The following is a 22,084-nucleotide window of genomic DNA, read 5'->3' as shown; positions in this document are numbered from 1 at the left end:
AATATAAATATATAAGTATTTTATATTTAAACACTTTTATATAATATTTATATATAAATTTATATAAATACCTCATAAATTTTTTAATTATACATGAACAATAGAGATTTATTATATTTATATGCATTAATCTTTTGGATCTTGTTGCACGTGCTTTCCTCATAAATGTCTCATTAGATATCTAATAAAGTTCATACAGGATATGAAGCTAATGGATCAATTTTAAACAGAATCGTAAGGCTCGTAATTTGTTCTCGTAAGACTTATAACTTATAAGAACCTATGATTGATGTTTTAATTTTATGCGTATATACCGTAACATGTACGATCATTTGTAAATATTTAACGATTTCTCGTAAATCTTATGACTCTAGCAAGAAGCTATCAGTAAACATATTGCATAAAGTTATAAACACTTGTAAATTCTTATAAGAGAATATGTTACGAGCCTTATGATTTTGCTTAGAATTTAGGCATTAATCTTTCATCGACTGTATACGAAGAAACACAGAATTTTCTTTCTTTCTCTCTCTCTCTCTTTCACACACACACACACACACACACGCGCGCGCGCGCGCGCGCGCTCTCTCTCTCTCTCTCTCTCTCTCTCTCTCTCTTTCCTTCTCTCATTGTTTCATATTTTTAATGAAGCGAGATGTTAATATTACACAATTAATAATCCGTTAGAATTCGATTACGAAAAAATTAGTCATTAATACTATATGTCAGTGTAACTCTTTTAAAAGCACATTTAAACTAATAAATTAGCTGACATTTTTATCGATAGGTCAGTTTAGAGTCTTGTTCATAAAGAAGTTATATTATTTTATCTCATTATAACTAACACTGAATATGTATACATATATTTCTAAGATTGATCGATATCGCGATCTGACTTCTTCTTATAAACTCGGCTTATCTATTTTTGAAGAATTGTTGCTCTCTTTATCAGCGCACACTTGATTGCGCTGATGCCGACGCAGAGTATCTAGCCTTTTGTACGATTTGCCACATTGATTACAATAATATTCCTGCTGCTGAAGCCTTTCTAACGCTTCCTGCCGATCCTGAAACGACGCCAGAAGCTCGTCGCATTTCTGTTGATGACGTTTCAGGCTGTCGACTCTCGTGTACGCTCTGCCACAGCCATCGCAACGGAATTGCTGGCAAGACTTGGAATTTTTCTGGACCACATTTGCTTCCACGCTGTTAAGGATCGGCGAGTCACAGAGTAGGTACTTAAGCTGACCGTGAAAAGCTACCTCGCAGATTTCCGGTTCCTCATCGTTGCTCTTTTCCGCAGTGCATTGCTCATTCTCGTCTGTAAGGACACCGTTAATTCGTTAAAAAGCGAGAATACGTGACAAGATGTACAGAACGACTGGCAAGCGCGAGCAGTATAAAGCCAGCAGCATGCATAATTTAAATTACCTTCCGATCTTGGTTTTGATAATTATAAAGTGTGGAAAGTCGTACAATCATAGAGGAATTAAAGAAAGAGAGAGAGAGAGAGAGAGAGAGAGAGAGAAGTAGGAAAAGGAGGAAAAATTCTCTTTAAAACTTTAATTCATTGTTAATTATAAAGATTTTTTTTGGCGGTTTCTTTTGTTATAGAGAAAGATAATAAGAGATTCGTGACACATGTTTTTCGTACACAATTTTGTATAAAAAGTAGGGTTTAAAAGTTTAGCAAGAAAGTTACTTTCTCAAAATTTGCAGATATTTATTGATTGGAAAAATAATGATAGTGCATAAACATATATATCATATTATTATATAGATATATATAGAGACACGCGTTGTAAACTAATTTATTTATGAACTATAAAATGCATACATACATGCTTATTAAATTTTGTACAAACTCTATATTTGTGAACATTACATTCTACAAAAAAGTCACGAATATGAATATATAATACGAAGAAAGAAAAATACAGAAATAAGTTTAATGGAAAATTGTATACAATTTTTCACTTATTTTTTATTTATTTTATTTTCTGAAAATAAAATTTAAAACGAATTTTCTTAAAATAGACTTAATGACATTATTAAATATACATATGTATATATTGTGTGTGTATATATATATATATATATATATACATAATATGTATACTTAGCGACTTATTAAAAATCAAAGATGGGAAGCAACTCGTTACTTTTAACGAGGTTACAGTTACTTTTCTTCAGTAACTGTAACTTCGTTACTTTCTTTCCATCTGTAACTGTAATTTTAACTTAACTTACACCTTTTAAGTAATTTATAACTAATTTAATAGTTACTTTTATAGTTATTTTATATATTTCAAACTTATTTGTCAATTTAATGTGCAGTCCACTTGACGCTACAAATGCTTCGAGACATTTGATTGACCAATCAGAAGAATGAAATTTATTAATTGGTCGATAAAAGAATACTTCAAAACATTTGTAACATCAAATAGACCGTATTCATATGTGATTGATTATGGCTGCGTTTATAGTCACTTTTAGTGTTGAAGCTAGTGTTGGGCCCCTATTCTTGAAAAGAAATGTACATGTAAAACTAAGGAAATACTAGTGAAAATTCTTCAATTTATGAAGAATTCGGCGATTAAGACGATTTTTTTCATTTTAACCAGCAAACAAAAAATCGAATCTTTACAAAAAGAATTGCATCATTAATTTTTTGAAGTCCAATAGTTTCAATGTTGATATGTTAAATGATTGTGACAGAATAAAAAAATTATGCTTTAAATATAATACGGCACTTCTAAGTAGTGCTTTTGTTTAATGTTCAGTATTAATGATTCCGCAATAACGTCAAAGAAACAACGACATTTACACGGTGATACAATTGAATATCAAATTCTGTTAAAAATTAATAAGAATTTTTAGTAACATTTTGGATTAGGAAATCTATAGGCTGGAATTTTTTTATTTGCAACTTTTAGCCAAATATAGCATGAAGAATTATTTTATAAGAAACATTGTCGTATGCTATTATATAATTTTATATTCATACGTATTTATATTACTTTCAAGAGAAACGTCTTTGCCATACGATTTTCTTATTTTTTTGAATAAAATTGTATAACATGTAAATGTAAACCAGTCTTTTTCTTCGAATGTTCTAAACCGCATTGACTCCTGTATTATCCTTGTTTAATATTAGGTGAATGACAAGGATAAAACGATACACGGAGGCACTCGGTTAACGTTTCTGAATGCAGCTTTAATAGTATCGATGTTACTCGTTCTGCTGAAAATTCTGATGAGAAAAAAAGTAACTGAAAAGTAACTGAAAGTTACGTTTTCAGTAACTGTAACTGATTGTGAGTTATTTTTCAGAGTCAATAACTTGTAATGATAACTAATTACTTTTGAGAAAAAAAAATGTAACTGTAACTAATTACTTTTACAAAATAACTTTCCCTGTTAAAAACTGCTTCTCTCTTTTCTTTCATCATTTTCATTAAATTTATTGAAAAAATTAATTGAGCTCCACGTAAAACCGGTCAATTTATGCTTCGATTTATAAGTTGAAAATATTTTGAAAATTATGTAAATAAAAGGGATATGAGCTAGGGGAAAGTAATCGATATTAGTATAAGTCTCCTAAAGAGATATTCTCTTATTTCTTGAAAATTGAATATTGTACTTTATTAAGACTGATAAAAACATGATTTGTTTAGATGATTAAAAAAGTAAAAATGATGAAAAAAAAAATATTTACGAGAAAGTATAGAAAACTACATAGACTTGGGACAAGATCTTAAAAATTCTTAGTTTTTCGTAAATATTCGTAGTGGAACGTAGAGTGCGTTGTTTATTTGAAAAACCAAGAAATCCTCAAACAACGTCATTCTACGTCCCACTACGAATATCTATGAAAAACTAATAATTTCTAAGACTTTGTCAATCTACGTAGTTTCTCACAAAAAATTTTTCGCCAGGATCACAACGTATCACTGTTGCGTTATATATTTGCGTCTTGCAGAACAATAGATACAAAGCTTATAAATCAATAAAAATTGTTATATCGAAGTAAAAAGATTCTAAAAAATCTTGTAGAACTTTACTTATACTTTGTACAGATAATTCCTACGAAAAAAAAAGAATATATGGCATTGCTGCCTATTGTTTCAGTTTTGGAGCCCATTTTATCAAACGCTCATTTTTTGTACCTTGTGAAAATTTAATTATTACAAAGTTGCAAACTGTATCATAAAAACTGCTATTATCTGATAGATGGTACTTTCTAGTTTGTATTTATGTTTCTAAAGTTTTATTTTTAGCTCTATTTGAGAAATATTGTTCAAAAATAAAATGGTGTGTTAGTATCGGTGACCTTCCTCTAATGTTGTAACATCTTTCAGAAACAATAACAAATGAGTCAACTTTAAATTCGTGAACGAAAATAGGTTGTACGTCATAATTTGAAATAAATGAAAATAAACAGTATGGCGCTAATGTAGAAGTTTTTTTTCGATACAAAGATACTCAAAATAATAAGAATTAGCAAATAGAACAGGCCTGTCCAAAGTTTTATTCAGACATCTTCCTCCCTTCATTGTTTCGTCAAGAGAGATAAAAAGACAATATTTTGAAGCTAAAATTGATCTAAGTAAATTCTAGTCAATTCTTGCGCACGGATCATTACGTAGAATATGTGTGCTATATCATGATTCAGCTATAATATTAGCTTCTTCTGTTCTTATTACGCATAAGGGCAAGCCCTTCCGTTGGACAGGCCTGAAAAATATTTTACGTTAACCTTATCTATTCCATTTTATTACAAATCAAACTTATATGTATTAGCTTCTTCTCAAATTTTAAGAAATACAAAAAAAATATCTCAATAAGGCGCATGCTTTTATTCTTCAGGATTTTTCTATAAACTATAAAGGATAAATTAACGTTTTAAATTTCTCTAATTGTAATCTAAATAATATTTAGTGTTACTTGAAAATTTATTTGATAATAAAGTCTGACATATTTTTGCGAAATAAGAGAAACTTAAATAAATCTAAGATAGATCGATCATATTAACATACAATTCACGCATTATCCTTATCTATTTATCTAAGGCGCATGAGCATGACGCACTTTATGTAATTGCGCGGAGACAATGATTTCTTTTCAACTTTTATCATCGTCAACAGATGAGTGTGCCAGAGAGAGTGTCAACGAAGGTTTGGTAAATGTCATTTTACAGTATTTCTTTTCGTGTCTTTTGAGACTGTCGATCCTCGAGAAATGCTTTCCGCATTCCTCGCAGACGAGCGGGGTGGCCTTCTCTCTCACTTGTTTTTTCTTACGGTCCGAGGACAGTTGATTGGGAACAGTCACGAACTCGAAGCAGCCTCCTTCTTTGAGCTCCTGCTTTACGAACGGTTCAACTAACCAATCGGACAGTTCATCATTGTTGTCTATAAAAAAAAAGAAAAAAGAAAACATTCGTTAACTTTACGTTTTGATCAGCTGAAAATTCGTGAAGACGAGAAAGAAATCATGAGAGAAGAGCCTTATAAGCGCATGCATTCAGATAGAGTGGTCGCGTGCGGATTATCGATGAATTCGAAAAGTACAACCACTCCATGATGAATCTCGAATGAGTAATAAATGTGAAGTCACATAAGTGCAATGTTTGTGAGAGATAAACAGGAAAATAATAGTATCGCAGCATGGTGTTCGAACATTACTTTTTCAGTAATATTATTTTATTGATAGACTCGAAAGATCGATAATTATACAATAGATACTCGCTTTATTAATACTTTATATTTTTATGACGGCAGTTGATATTATATAATAATATTTTTCTTACAATATATAAGTACAATATGATAATTGTAATAATATGAAACAGATTATAATAGAGAAAATTAGCAAAATTAATTATAACAGAATAACTTCTTTATCAGTATCATCAGTATCTCTTTATCAGAACATATTTTGTAATCAGAACGCAAATTTCTTCATTTCGATAATGACTAGAAGATATATGTTGTTTCATATTATACAATTCATTATATAATTCATAATACGATTAGCATAATCGCAAAAAATATAGTAAATTCCAGAATAATAGGGTGAAAGAAAATAAGAAAAACCTAATGTCTATGTTTCTATTCAATAAAAAAATATTTGTCGCGCGAGGATTGATTATACTTTGAGTTCATACGATCAGTCAGTTCAATCAGCATATCAATTTATTAATATTTATTGTATGACACAATATCATATAGAATTATCTGATAAAAGGCAAATATGAGAGAGAGAGAGAGAGAAAGAGAGAGAGAAATGAAGATTGCAAACTTATAATACTATAATATAAACAATAAATAATATATAATTATATATTATATACAATATATATTATAATATAAATAATATATTTTGTAGTATATATTATATAATTATACATAGTATACGAGGTCTGTCCCAAAAGTATCCGATCCCTGCCTATATCATGAGAAAAAGCTACTCTGGAGTAATATGACAGTCGCCTTCAAAATAATCTCTTTTCAAAGCAATGACCTTCTTCCAGTGGTCTATCCACTTCCGGAAGCAGTCCTGAAAATCATTTTTTGTGATAGCCAATAACTCAGCTGTTGGGTCGTGCTTACAAAGGAACCACACGATGTTAAATTCTGATTTTCATGAAACTTTATATACATATAGGTTACGTAAAAAGATGAATTTAGAAAATATTAATTGCGGTGTAAAAACGGTTTAAGGGGTGAAATTACTCTTTATATACAAGTAACGCGGGTTTTAGCTTTTCTCGCTATATCGTAAAAACTATTCGAGATATCAAAAAATGTTTTATACAAAACTTTTACAATAAAATTACCTCTGTTCATCCACATCAATATTTTTGAAAAATAAAAAAATTTTTTTTTAATTAAAAAAAATGTTTATTAATTAATTAAAAATAATGAATTAAAGTTAATTAAAAATATTATTGATGTAAATGAATAAAGCTAATTTTGTTGTAAAACTTTTGTGTGAAACATTTTTTTTATATTTGGAATAGTTTTCGAAATATAAAGGAAAAAATTTTGAAAACCGCTTTACTACATAAGGGGTGATTTCATATTTTTAAACCGTTTTTTCGCCGCAACGGATATTTTTTAAATTCATCTTTTTATGTAACCTATATGTATATAAAGTTTCATTAAAATCAAAATCATTATCAGTGATAATGATCACTGATTTATCAGTTATCACTTCGCGTGGTTCTTTTATTAATAGGAGGTATTCCTCGAGGTCCTCCTTAAATACCGAAAAGAGAGAGAAGGAGGGAGTGAAAGAGAGAGAGAGAGAGAGGGGGGGGAGGGAGTGAGTTAGTGAGTGAGTGAGTGAGTGAGTGAATGAATGAGTGGATGCTCAGAGACAAAGATATACAGAGATTAGACAGATCTCGTAAATAATATATAATTATATATAAATTATATAATGTATGTATAATATGAAAATTATAATGTAAATATAATTACAATTACAATTACAATAATCACAATTATAATTATAATTCTAAATAATCACGGGCAATGTGTGAAGAACCTAACATGTATTTTATTTAACGAAAGAATATCTTCTATATATTGTAGGTGAATTGTTTACGTTTTGTGATGTTTCAATTTCATGTGCTTGGTTAATTCATATCGACGATAGAACATTTTCAGGCAAATTTCACAATGCCACTTAGGTAGCTTGCCGCACTCCAGTCTTTGATGTCGGCGCAGATTGTCCATCCATTTATATACTTTGCCGCATTCACCGCAAAAATATTGCTTCGGTACCGGCTCTATTTGGCCACAATTTACGAAATGTCGGAACATATTCAGGTGGTTAGCATTCGGTTCAAATTTGTTCATCAGGACACCGTCTGGAATACGAAAAAGATTTTATTATTTTCGTGAAATTGGTGACTTAATAACAATTTAATAGAGATCAGAGTAAAAATATTGAGTTTAATTGATAAGAGGTTCAATAGAGACGAATCGATCGATACTCAATCCACGCTGCAATGAATATATCAATTTTTGCAGTATAGATTTAATCATGTAATGATTTATTTTTTCTCTTTTTTTTATTAGAGAAATCATTTTTTAAATCATGTCACCCTTACAACTCTTGAATTTTGTATTCAAGTTTTACTAATAATTGTCATTTTTAGGGAGACTCACATGGGTTACGTTCTTTTGTTAATTGAGATATATTAAATCAAATGAAAAAGAGAAGAAGACATCGTTGTACATTGCATCATAAAAGTCTAGGCTATACATTTACATAATCACACAGTAGTGATAGTTGGAAATAATACATACAATTGATATGACAGTTTGTTTTATTAAGATCGTAAACTTTAGGAAAAATATAATATTTCGTTTTGTTTTTTCATTTGCGATAGAGTCGATAGTAAAAAGAAAATATAATAAATTATAGGGTCGATAAGAGATAATGTATGTTTTTTTTTTTTAATAAAACGTTTTTCTCTCTCCCCCCCCCTCTCTCTCTCTCTCTCTCAAACATGTTTTTAATGTTACACTAAAAAACAATCTTAATTTCAAAGAAATATTTCTTTGCTTGCTATTAAGAAAAATTATTTAGAAAATAAGATATTGTACAATATCTTATTTTCAAACAAATTTTTATTGAGCCAAAGAAATAATTTTTTTAAATACGAACAAAGAAATATTTCTTTGAAATTAAATTTTTTTTTCAATGTACATACATGCTTTAAACAGTATTATAAAAAAACATGTATAAAACATGTTAAAAACATCGATTAAGCACGTTTTAAACAGTTTAAAATATGTTTAAAACATGAATTTTACCAGCCCTGATAAATTGCTTATCAATGTATTCTAACATAAAAAATACACGTAATAATTTTAAATGTTTCAAATCTACAGCATTCGTCGGAAATATTACAGAGTCGTACAGTTTCTCGTTTTTAAAGAGTCATCCGAATTTTTGTAGTCGTAACGAAACATGCTTCATACCTTGAGTTTTGCCGACATAAAATTGATGCGAGTGGAAAAGCTGTAAATCGACAAATCGTTTCATGAGGTTGTTGTAAACATAGTGCTTTTAAAAGGAAAAAAAAGACAGGATGTAGGTTCAAAATTTGAATAAAAAATTTTTTTTATTAAGTTATACAATAAATGAGTATATAAAGCTATAAATAAATTTAATGGAGTATTAAAACATAGCAAAGAAATAATTATATACACAAAAACTATTAAACCGATGTATATGGAATTAAAAAATATCTAAATTAGTCAAATCTTTAAATATGTTATTAAATATATTGCTACAATAAATTAGAATTAATCAATACATAAATTAGAATTAAAAAATTATATTCAAAATATTCAATATTAAAAATTGTGTAAAAAATATTTGCATGAAACGATAATTTCCTATTTTAAATGATAACAATATATTATCTATATATTTTCAACAAAAATATTATATGTTGGTAAAATGATAAGATAAATATATAATCCTTAAATAATTAATCCTACTTCAGAAATAAAGATTAAATAAATTTCATATTTTAAAAATTATTTATTATCGTTCAATTAATTAAAACAAACAAATGATTATTTTATCTTATATTTATAGATTATAATACAAAAAACATATAAAATAAAACTTCTAAATTATAGATAGCTGTGTTTATTACCAAAATAAAACTTACGAACACAAATTAGATTAAATGTGAACTCAATGCAAAACAGATGCACGATAATTGTGCAATTGAAAAGATGCATTATTATTATTTTATTAATAGCTTTTCGATTAAAATTTATACGTTAAACATATAAAAATGTTATACTCGTGAATCATGAAAAACGATCATGATAAATTAAAACATGAATGAGTATATATTTTAACAATTTTATATTCTCAATATATATGATACATACAGGTTACGCGTTAATGCACTAGGTAATTATAGAATTTTGTTGTATAATAAAAAATAGGAAGTATATATTTGCAGTATTCATTCATTCGCGGAGTAAAAAGCATAGACGATAATATCGTCTGTGTCAAAATAACAATATTCGTTTGGCTTGGATTAACAGTTGACTATATTATACATATCATATATATGACTATTTTTATGACTAAACTGCACAAGTAATAAAAGATTAAATACATTATGGCTACGATAAATACATTATGACTTCGTCATAAATATACATCGAAATGCCTACGTAGACATAACAAAGTGTCTCGCAAAAGGATTATTCATTCATCTCATGAATTCACTCGTGTAAATCCATATATTCATTCTTAATTATAATAGTCATTAATAGAAAAATAATAAAGACTTTTTATTGGAATAAAGAAAAAAATATTTTCGTACGTAGAAGTAAATATACTGAAGCGTTTATGAAAATTTAAAAAGCATCTCTTTTTGTATGTCCATAGCAATTTCGATTTGACTTTTGGAATCTAAAGTTACATCTTTTAAAATTATTATTCTATTTCCTTAAAATTATTATTCTATTCTCATAAGTTGAAATAATATTTGTCAGCCAGTTATCTTGGGATATATGTTCATCTTATGTCATTAGTACACAAATAAGTATTCTATTTTATGCGAAATTGCTTGCATCGTTAATTTCAAATATTTCAAATATTTTAAATATCGCGTCAATTAAAAACATTTCAATCGGTTCCATTAGTTGCTCTATACAAGTTGATCATGAATCTTCACTTATAATAATCGCTTTCGTTCGTCCTTATCGCTGATTAATCGTGGCCTCTAATCGAAATCCTTCTTCTGTATCGTTTGATTCATTCTTCTCTCACAACCAACGATGTGAGCGTTTAGGACGAACCTGTGCTTGAATCTGCGGCCACAGATAGGACATACCTCGCAAGGCACAACACCGCACTCAAGTCGTTTGTGTCGACTCAAGGATGTCGTGGCCTTGTATGTTTTCCCGCATCTGCCGCATTCGTATTTGGCATCGCCTATGCTCTTCTTTCGGATACCTCTGGACATCTTGTACGATGATCCACTCGCTCGACGTTGAGTCCACTCGTTATTATCCTGCGACATCAGCATCTGTGCCAACAGACCTGCAACGAAAAGATAATGTGGTTAGACAATTTATTTGCGATTTGTTCGACGCTATGTTGTAATCGCAATGCTCCCCCGAACCGGAAATAGAAATCAAACGAAATGACTTTATAGCTAAAAATGTGGATAGACTGATCTAATTACAGTTTCTTTCATCTTTAATGGATTTCTGGTGAAGTAAATTAAAGATACAAGGATTATATATAATGTCGATCATCAACTTCTTTCTGCAGCTTAATTAAAAATGATTTAAAAAATTGCATTATCCGAGAGAACACAATTTGTGGAGAAAACACATAATTAAGGTAATTTTTTGTCATTAAAAAGACAAAATTAGTAAAAGATAAAAAAATTAGAATAAATATTTTTCAAAATAGGAAAAATGGAATAAAATTTATAAAATATCTGGAATTAAAAATTACATACTATTATTTAATTAATTATGAGCGTTTAATGAGTAATTAATGTGTCAAGAACCTTTTATCATTTTATCCATTGCCAGTGTCTGGTAAGCATTGCAGTGATGCAGTGATTAAATTCGTGCAGTTAAAACTTTCACTTTCGACCGGAAAATCAAAAAAGTTTTGATCAGAGTATTGCTAAAATTTAATTTATATAAGCTGTAAAGATACAAGATTAAGAAAAGTGCGATGATGCAGAAGAGATCAATTATGAAAAAAGAGCAGAAAATAAAACGAGATAAAGAGATAAAAAAAAGAGTAACGCATGCTGTTGCGGATTTTTATGCAAAGTAGAAATCGTCATTTGTTACTAAAATTTTTAGATATATTTAAAAGTAGATGTCAAGGATAGAAATAATTATATAAATGAATTAACATATAAAATTTTATTACAACGATAAAACTTTAGTTAACTTATTGATACAAATGTATATTTAGCTTGGTATTGTAAATTCTGTTTTTATTTTTATACAATAAGAAATGAAAATGTCAGTATATTTGTTCCTGGGACAGTTTATTGCACTATTTAAAAACATTGTATATTTATTATTTATGCGTTTATATAAAGATGTTATGTATAGTGGAATTAGAAACGCTTTTTCTTTCTTGAAATCCTAAACATTTAAGAACAATTGTATACACTAATTTAAACAAAGAATCCTAATGATAATTTTTTATATCTTATATAATTAAATAAATCTAGTAGACTTTATTTGATATAAATGTATGAAAAATAAATAAAAATTCGAAATTATCTAAAGAAGTATACAATACCGATTTATCATACGCAATAAACAAGACTTATTGTGTACTTATTCTGAAAATCTATAGTCTTAGATAAAATAATGTTTGAATCAGATACATTATATCCTAGTACATAACCACACATATAGGCTCATAGTTGCTTTCCATACAATAATGAAAAATGATATTATTTAATGATACAAATGAAAAGTTTTTAAACAAATTACAAGTTTAAAATTTTTTCAAAAATATATAATTATGTATTTATCAGTATATACGCAACACATACACTTCATATTTTATTGCACCAGTTTGACGTTGCACAGCGAGAGCAAACTCCTTTGCAATCTTATCGTTAGTAATACAATTTCGAAAAATCCGACTTATGAAAAACACTAGTTTTAAAATAAATTCTTTCAACTGTCATAATTTAATGACATAAGATTAATTTGAATTTCGTTAGATTATACAATCTTTGACAACATAGGATAATTGCTGAAATCGCACAACCACGTTTAAAAATTCAATTATTGTATTTACATACTTTCTTATAATTTATTTATAAGAACTACATGGTATTGCAACGCTGCTGCATTACACTCGTGACATAAAGCACAATAGAAGTGTTGTTACTTACGTAATTAAAAAAATCGTGATAGTATTGCTATTTTTCAACGTATTTCATAGCAGATCGAATTACAGAAAATATAAGTTAAATAGTCTAAGATCGTTTGTATATCGTAATTAGAATATTATTGAAATTAAATTAATAGAGTTAAAGTTTACATTTTTATTTATGGGTCAAATAAATAAAAGTTTATAAAATGCTCTAGTTTCCTAACTCGCATCATAATGTATAGTCTCCTAAATCGTACCACAATCGCACACCACAATTGTTACCTAATATTTTTACATTTCGTACATTTTTATTCCATTTATTATTATTTAAAAATGTATGTTGTAAACCTACGAAGTGTTTATTTTGCTTTTTTTCACATAGAAACTCTTTAAATTACTTCCTGAAATTATCACGTGTTTCAGAATTTATTAAAAATATATTCTTAAATTTTTAACAACATAAGAAATACAATTTTTTCTTTTTCTTACGTAATGAAAATTTTTTGTATTATTATAATGTTTTAAATAAAAAATATCAGTATGTGGTTCAATTTGAGCAATGGATTTCCTCGTTACCAAAATCGCACCATACTGAAAAAATTCTAATTTAAAACATTATAATAATGCAAATAAGTTATGAACAAATTACATAAGAAAGGAAAAAGAGTACAGTTTATTATGCTGTAAAAAACGAATATTCTTTATAATTTCTGAGTTGTAAACCTCTATGTGAAAAATGGTACGATTTTGGCAACCTTATCCTATATCAAGGATTCATTGAAATCGATGAGGTCATCACTAATTACAATTTTACCATATCCCATTCCAAGCTGTTTTTTTCTTGCAGGACGCTAAATGATGAGTTAATACAAATTTATGTGTAAATTGTTTGCCACATATTATGCATTTGTACTTGGGATGGACACCACACTCCAATCTCTGATGTCTTCGCAAGGATGTTTCCAATTGATAACTCTTGGTGCATCTTGTGCATTTGTAGATTACTGGCTTCTTTGCGTATTTCAGCTTCTGTATGTTCTTCACGATCAGTTTCGGGACTGAAAAGTAAAACAGAAAAACGTAGGAGCTAGATTAAATTATTGGTAGCAATTTAAAATAAGAAACATTGTGATTATTTTATGACAGGCTGTCACACCGAGATCAGACAAGTAAAAAAGAGCTTAAACTTTTTAATTGCAGAAGTTTTATTAAGATGTAAATTTATTTGCTTGAAATATAGGAGATGTCTTCTTTTGCCTACAAATTGATTGTCTATAGTATTGTTTGCCTTATACATTACATTTGCCGACAGTTCGTTTGCGCGTAAAAATTATTGCCTACAATTCGATTGCCTACAAGTACTTTTGCGCACAAATAAAAATTTCAGAAACGAAGTCACATTTGCCTACATAGATTATTGTTTACAATAAGCTATGCTCTCTTGCGCACAAATAAAATATATATTTTTAAAGCAAAGAATTTATGTTTTAAAACAGAGAATTTGTATTTTTAAAGAAAAGAATTTGTGTTTTAAAATAGAATTTGTTTTTATATATAAAGCAAGGAATAATGCTTGTAGGCAATCGATCTGTAAGCAATAATACATGTAGACAAATATGACTCCGTTTTTGACATTTTTATTTGTGCTCAAAAGTGCATGTAGGCAATCAAGCTGTAGACAAACGGTGCTGTAGGCAATCGCTTTGTTGGTAAACGAGATCCTTCCGAAATATAATTAAAGAAACAGATGTGATTAATTTTAATTATATTTAAATACATAGTAATATCAATCGATATTCACATATAAATACATTAGTAAAATATAACTTGCCTGATTTTATACAGATAAAATGCCGGGTGTCTTTTTTAAATTGGTACATATAAAATGCTCTATATTTTAAATGACTTTGATAAAATGCTGTATCTTTGAATATATATACATAAATTATTAATTAAATTGTTTATATATATATATATAATACGGAGTATTCCGCTTAGATGTATAATAAAAAAAAATTTATAACATAAAAATTACTAGTTCTAATTACAAAATGTGGATCAGTGTAAAAAGCAGCTCTGAAATTTTTTTATGGAGTTATAAACTCAATAATTTTAGGTGCACAGTGTATACGCAGAAGTTATTTGTCTCTCATACATTGCCAATAAAGCCATGTGGACATAGCAGAAGGTATATAATTCGCTTGCGGAATTGAAATTTGTGATTACATGTTTTCAATTCCTCAGACGACAGTACATAAAATAGGTATTTGCTACGGCATTTAAGTGTCAACTGAAACAATAGATGCATTCAATAGTGTAATCACTCACAAGCAGCTAAATAGTAATTTAATGTGATTGATTGGATCTAAAGATAATTAGATGGTACTGAGTTGCTTAGTGAGCGGTTGCGCTACTGGATGACCCAATGCGGGAGAGATAAATAGTTTCTGCGCAAGCGTCCAAAATCAGGTTTAGAACATTAAAAAACATTTCAGAGCTCTTTATACTAGTACCAACATTTTGTGATTAAAACTAATATTTTTTATGTTATGAATTTTTCTTTTATCATACATTTAAACGAAACGTATATGTATATTGCAATATCAGAAATATGCCTAAATTTTAAGCAGAATCGTAAGGCTCATAATATTCTTGTAAAACTTATAAGAATTTTTAAATGCTTATACCTTTATATAATATTTTTACAAATAACTTTTTACCAACCATAAAATTTACAAGAAATTGTAGATTTACGAATAATCGTACACTGAGAGAAAGGATTTTATTAATTTAACAAGCCATCAGTACCTTTAACAAGGGACCGATAAATATGTGACAACAAATTTGGTTTGTTATGATTGCTAGTCTGCTATATTAACCAGTTTACTACAGAAACAAACTATATAGAATTTAACCTATCTTTTAAATAGACTTTAGGCTCATTTACACAGAAATCATAGATATGATCGTGGAGTCTTAAGTTGTGGAAACTGATCAATCACAGTCAAATATAGGGAGAATATTTGACTAGAATCGGACAATTTCTTACGATTTGAGACCCTGCGATCGTCTACGACTTCTATATATGTATATGAGCCTCTTATTTGCAAGCGATATTGTTGATTATTTGTTACATTGACGAATAAGAAATAATTAATTTGCAATAGTAACTAATTGTAACAAATAGTAACTAATTGATCGCTTTTTTAACAAATATCACATTTGTTTTCCCTTTATTTGTTCCTATAACAAAATCATTTCTCTCAGTGTACATCTTACGATACATATAAAATTAGAATACTAATCATAAGTTCTTACAAGTTTTTACAAGGACGCATTACGAGTCTTACGATTCTGCTTAGAATTGATCTAATAATTTATGAATGATACATATTTTTATTGCATACTTGTGAAGAAGAATATAAGTATTTATCAAACAAATTTTTTAATTGAAGTTTATTTTGTTTCGTTAGATACAAAGTATACAGTAAATATTTATTTCTTTACATAATGAAACAAAAATACAGTAATCTGTTTATAATAAAGTTCGAAAGTCAAAATAAAAATTAGTTATTAGTTCAGTTTGTTGAATTCGTGTACTAGATAGTGTCTTTGCAAGTGATACTTCCGTCTGAAAGCTTTATCACATGTTGAACAGACAAAATTGCGTTCCTTTTTACATTCTCTGCGTAGTAGATGAGTGTCATCTTTACAAATTCTTCCGCAATCGGGGCATATCACGAAGTTTAATTTTCTGTTATTCTCGTCCCCTGAAAGTGACAGCGATTTCCAGTTAGTAAAATGTCAAATAACAAATACAAAATATAATAATAATCATAATAATAACTTGCATTGCATGAATTTACAAATTAGGTTTACAGTTAGTAGTACATATAGAAGTGGTAACGATACGAGCAAAAGTGCAAGCAAATCGCGAGGTGACAGCAATATTGCTGAAGTAACTAAGCCTAATTAGTTATCAGATTTGATTTGTATCGACAATGGCCTGGTTTACACCGTGCGCTTAGTCCGAGAAATTTGACTGAGCGGCGAACGGGAAAAGAGAAAGACAGAAGGCCACTGTAACGAGTCATAGGTAATGAATTAGAGTGAAATTCATAATTAAAATATAATATGCGATCAATATAGAAAAATAGAGTTTTGTACAATTATCAATTATCGATGAATGTGCCATCGATTTTGAATCCGTGAATGAAGGATGTAAATAGGATAAATATTATAATTAAAGCTCATTTTAGACAATGTATAAGTGATGTTAAATTTCACAGTACAATTCTATTTGTAATTTGTGATATGCCGTATATTTTTATACACGCATTATAAACATAATTCATATAATAATTTACGTGTATTTTTGTACATATGTGTATTTTAATATATATCATACATATGTGTTCTTCGAATGTTTTTTTATAGTATACGGCAAATAAAGTTATAAATAGAATTGTATTCCGAATTTTGACGTGAATTATTAAATTGTTCAAAATGGGCAGAAAGAGAACACAGTTTTTTTGCAAATAAATTATAATATTATACACACATATTCACGTAAATAATTATTAAACGGATATATTATTTTGAATAAAAATTAGTAATAGGATATATAAAGGAAAAAAAAATCTTTGCACCGAAATATTTTGAAATATTTTATTTACATAATTTTACGCCGTTCAAGCGCATTTCTGTTCTTTATAATCTCAATTATATAAACTGTCTCAGAAAGCAAACATAAATATTATTTGTAATATTAATATTTATAATATTTGTTATATTTTTGACAATTGCGATTTCATTTAAGTAGTGTTTTTACACTGGCTTTTGTATTTAAGGTGATTTTTTTAGTAAATTGAGTTACCATCGAAATGTTTAATTTCTGTATATAATAAGGTTGAAGTACCGAACTTAATGTGTACAAAATTTTAAGATAGGTTAATGATGAAACGATAGAGAAAAAATGTTGAAAATATAACTTTTAACGTATAATCTAGTGACAGGTATGGATCGGAGACTAACTGCACAAAAATATTACCATAGGTTTCTCCGAAAAACGAGATTATAATAGTTTAAAAAATTACGATCGTAACGATCACAAAAAAGTAAAAATAATAGGCCATTCTGGAAAGATATTTACATGCATGAACTTGCAAATTTAATCTCGAAAAATAAATATAATTTCACCTTGTTTTGTTTGATGAAGATAGCAGCTCTTGATTTATTATCGTACGTTTCATCTTATTTCATTAGGATATATATACACGTAATTTTAACATTTTATTCAAATTATACAGATATTTGTGATTTTGGGTGAACCCTGGTGAGGTACCCCAATTTTTCAGCACTTTCCTAAAAAATCACCTTATATTTAATCTAAATAAATGAAAGGAAGATTAATAACAAAGAAATTAATACAGAGAGAAATGGTTGTATAAAAAAAACAAAAAAGTGCTATATCTTATTTGTAAATACAACAAATCTGCACATATTCTATCATATAAATAGAGCATATATAGAATATTCTACCACCGAAAAGTACTTTAATAATTTTGGAAATTAACTAGATTAAAAAATTTTAATTTAAAAATATTGAGTTTATATTTTTTATTTATAATTAAAATTAATTGAAACTGATATCGCGTAAAGTTTGTGTGTTGAGGTTTATGATTACATTTACATGTATATTCATTATCTGCTATTATTTTTCATAAATAATGTACGATAACATCATATTTTACAACTGATCTTATTTTTCGTTTTCTTACATGTAATACATACTTTAACAATTATCTGATGTTAATATAACTATAACAAATTTTACTATTGCACGCAAATATGTAATTTAACTCTTTTTTTTAACGATTCAAAGTTTTTTCTGTAATAAATTTGAATGATTAATTGCACCACTTAAAAAGATGTATTAAATCAAATATATTAAATCTAAATTTGAAGAATAATAATTTTTTTATTACTATAACAGCGAATTTTGTTCTTTAGAACGAAGAACGTTCAAATTTAACGTTCAGAACGGTCAAATTTAACGTTCGATAACAAGTTCATCAAAATTAGTTTAAAACGCAAGAATATTTGTGAGAATATATTTTATGATGTGTTAAAAATGTTGTGAAAATATGTTAAAAATATGTTAAAAATACAATATAAAATAAGCGTGTTATTACATAAAAATTATTAAACCGTCGCGAATATACACAAAGATCACCGCGCGCTGCATTGCCGTATACCGAGCCGCACTATTAATTATCATTCGGATTGCATAACACTTGAGCAATAAGACAACAATACGTATCGCTTCGCGTGTCATAATATTACTATCATTCGGAACACAATCGTTCCTTATCAACTAACATTTAACCGCGTACTTGATAATCCTTATAATTGCAGATAAACATACGTACTCTTTAAGAAATATTAATTCCGTCTAATTTATCTAAAGATAAAAAATCACAGCGATAGGAAGCAGAGAGTTACAGACCGATAATTGATTGTTTTTTTGTAATACTTAAAATTAAATAATTTTCGTATAATGGTCTAAATTTCATTAGTAGCCAATCTCAATATCAATTACTCAGAGAGCAGTAAAAATAATTAATAATAAATTATATAAACATAAACTTGAACACGCGAATTTCTACGCGAAATCATCGATCAACTTTGATAATTTATATGTCGAAGTCTATGATGATCTTTGATATTTGCATTTTAGGATTTTTATCCAGGGTTGGTAAAAAACATGTTTTAAACGTGTTTTAAACAGTTTAAAACATGCTTAGTTGATGTTTTTAATATGTTTTAAATATGTTTTTTATAGTACTGTTTAAACCATATTTGAAGCATTAAAAACATATTCAAGAAGAAACACAATATGTTTTATTTAAAAAAAAAACATTAATTTTTACCAACCCTGTTTTTATCTCTAATTAATCTCCATAATAAGCTATTAAAGTATTATGTTTGTGTGGAAGACTAATCGTATATGTTTTAACCGTATATATATATATTTTTTTTTTTAAATAAAAAACATTTTGTACTATAACGTTTCACAGAAAGTTATGAAAAAAATCACAAATAGACAGAAAATATTGAATGATCTTTGTCTTTGCAACTGTTTTAAAGAATGTAATAAATCATAGGGCGCGATCGTTAACGTGGCACAAGAAAAAATCAGGAACATCATCCTTTGTTGGCGCGTATCGATCGCTTCAGAATTCATCGATCACTTCTTAACTTGGTCATATATTAATATAATGAATTAGTCTGGCATGCGACTGCCACCGATGCTTGTGCTTGAATTTCCTTCCGCAGATTGGGCACTCGAAGGTGGGATCTTTCCCGCATTCGACCCGCAGATGTTTCTTCAATGAGTCCCGCCACATGTATCGTTTGCCACATCGATAGCAAGACCAGGTTTTCTGGGAAGATGCTGAAAAGAAAGACCGATGATCATTAAATTGTTCCCTCGACTCGTTTTTCTCGACCAAAACATCGAAAGCACGCGATTTAATGCGTCTTGGTGTTGGAAGAGCGCTAACTCTTACATTATATCATTGTAATAAATAATCGCTGTGTTTTTACATTCTGCTCTCGGATAAATTGTTAGAATTGTTTAGGATTCTTTCTTGTCGTATATATGTAATATATGTATGTATCTAATACTTTGATATTAAACCGATGTGTATCGAATATTATATCGTATATGTATAATAGAAAAATTACTCGTGTAAAAAAAGAGAATATTTTATAGAGAAGAATCATACTATAAACTATCGTACATATAAAAAATATCGAAAAAAATTCGTTTCAAAAATGAAGAAACAAAATTTTATTAGATTATATTATTACAAATAACATCAATACAAATCACAAGAATGAATTGCGATTTCAATCATACAGTTGACCATACAAAAATAATATACTCGTACCTAATAAGAAAAAATTAGTAATAGATAATATCATCGCAATGAGTAAATTACTGGTCAACTAAAAAATATAAAGAACAGCATAAAACCAAGGTTAATAAGAGTCAAATTTTTGACTCTTATTAGCCTTGGTTTTATGCTATTCTTTGATTTTGTAAGAGTCCTTTGTAACTAATTTAAAAAAATATAAAGTTTATATAAGACAACATAAGCGCCAACTTGCGAAAAATATTGGGAGGGCACTGAGAATATTGGGAGGGAACACATCAATATCCATGTTTTTGCAGTGATACTCATAGAAATAAATCGTTGAAATCTATCTAATTAATGAGATAAACTAACACTAAAAAATTACATATGAGTGCATCTAAAACATAATTCTTATTATATTATCCATTTTTGTGGACATATTATTTTTTGTTGAAATTAACGTACAAAAGATGATTTATTATTTCCATATCGGCTCTTATCTGTTATTACTTTAGAAAAATTAATCATTTTATCCTCTTCTTGCTGTCTTTAAACTACATCGAAATATATACATATGTTCAGCGTAACGGTCCGCACGATTTTTCAGATACTTCCGACAGTTCGAAAAATATATAAAATGAATATTCGTCTGTTTTATACAAGCTACAGCATGCGATAAAAAAATATTAAAAAAAATTTTTTTATGAACAGAAATAAAAAAATTTTTTTATTGCGTGTTGTATAAAATAGACGAATATTTATCTTTCAGTTTTTTTTAACTGTCGAAAGTATCTGGAAACATTCTGTATACATTATCCCAAAATTCGTGAATCAAAATGTTACAGTAAACAAGTTTTCAAAAAATTAAGTAAAAAATTATTTGTAAATTTTCATTTTAAGTAATAGAGCTTGTGAAATAATAAGGGTTTTAATATGGTCAATTACGGATTACGTTTGAATAGATTAAGTGCGCGTTTACTAATATTACCTCACACTCGATTCGTAGACGGATGACTGTCTAAACGTAATCTGTAATTAGCTATTTAAGCTCTTATAACTAAAAAACTACTGTTTGAAATAAATCTAAATCATATAATATAATCATACATATAACTATATATAAAATATGTTAATTTTTTATATAGTTATGTATAATTATATATGAAACATTTTTCCTTAATTTTTTGAAAACTTTACAGCGGTATTTTGATGTGCAAATTTTGGGACACCCTGTATATATGTAT

General features: G+C 28.1%; 1 protein-coding gene across 1 annotated transcript in view; it reads right to left on the bottom strand.

The window, feature by feature from the left end:
• Window positions 1-902: 902 nt before the first annotated feature.
• Window positions 903-22,084, bottom strand: part of LOC108761317 (zinc finger protein 737) — a 24,279-nt gene continuing 3,097 nt past the window's right edge. The window contains exons 2-7 of the mRNA XM_018507774.1: window positions 13,832-13,976; window positions 13,733-13,769; window positions 10,822-11,094; window positions 7,688-7,879; window positions 5,304-5,414; window positions 903-1,321 (exon numbers count right to left, since the gene is read on the bottom strand). Coding sequence (XP_018363276.1) covers window positions 903-1,321; window positions 5,304-5,414; window positions 7,688-7,879; window positions 10,822-11,094; window positions 13,733-13,769; window positions 13,832-13,976 — 1,177 coding nt within the window. The remainder of the gene's footprint in view (window positions 1,322-5,303; window positions 5,415-7,687; window positions 7,880-10,821; window positions 11,095-13,732; window positions 13,770-13,831; window positions 13,977-22,084) is intronic.

Source organism: Trachymyrmex cornetzi, unplaced genomic scaffold (assembly GCF_001594075.2).
Source record: "Trachymyrmex cornetzi isolate Tcor2-1 unplaced genomic scaffold, Tcor1.1 scaffold248, whole genome shotgun sequence".
Classification (NCBI taxonomy): Eukaryota; Metazoa; Arthropoda; class Insecta; order Hymenoptera; family Formicidae; genus Trachymyrmex; species Trachymyrmex cornetzi.
This window is presented reverse-complemented; position numbering and strand designations above follow the sequence as displayed.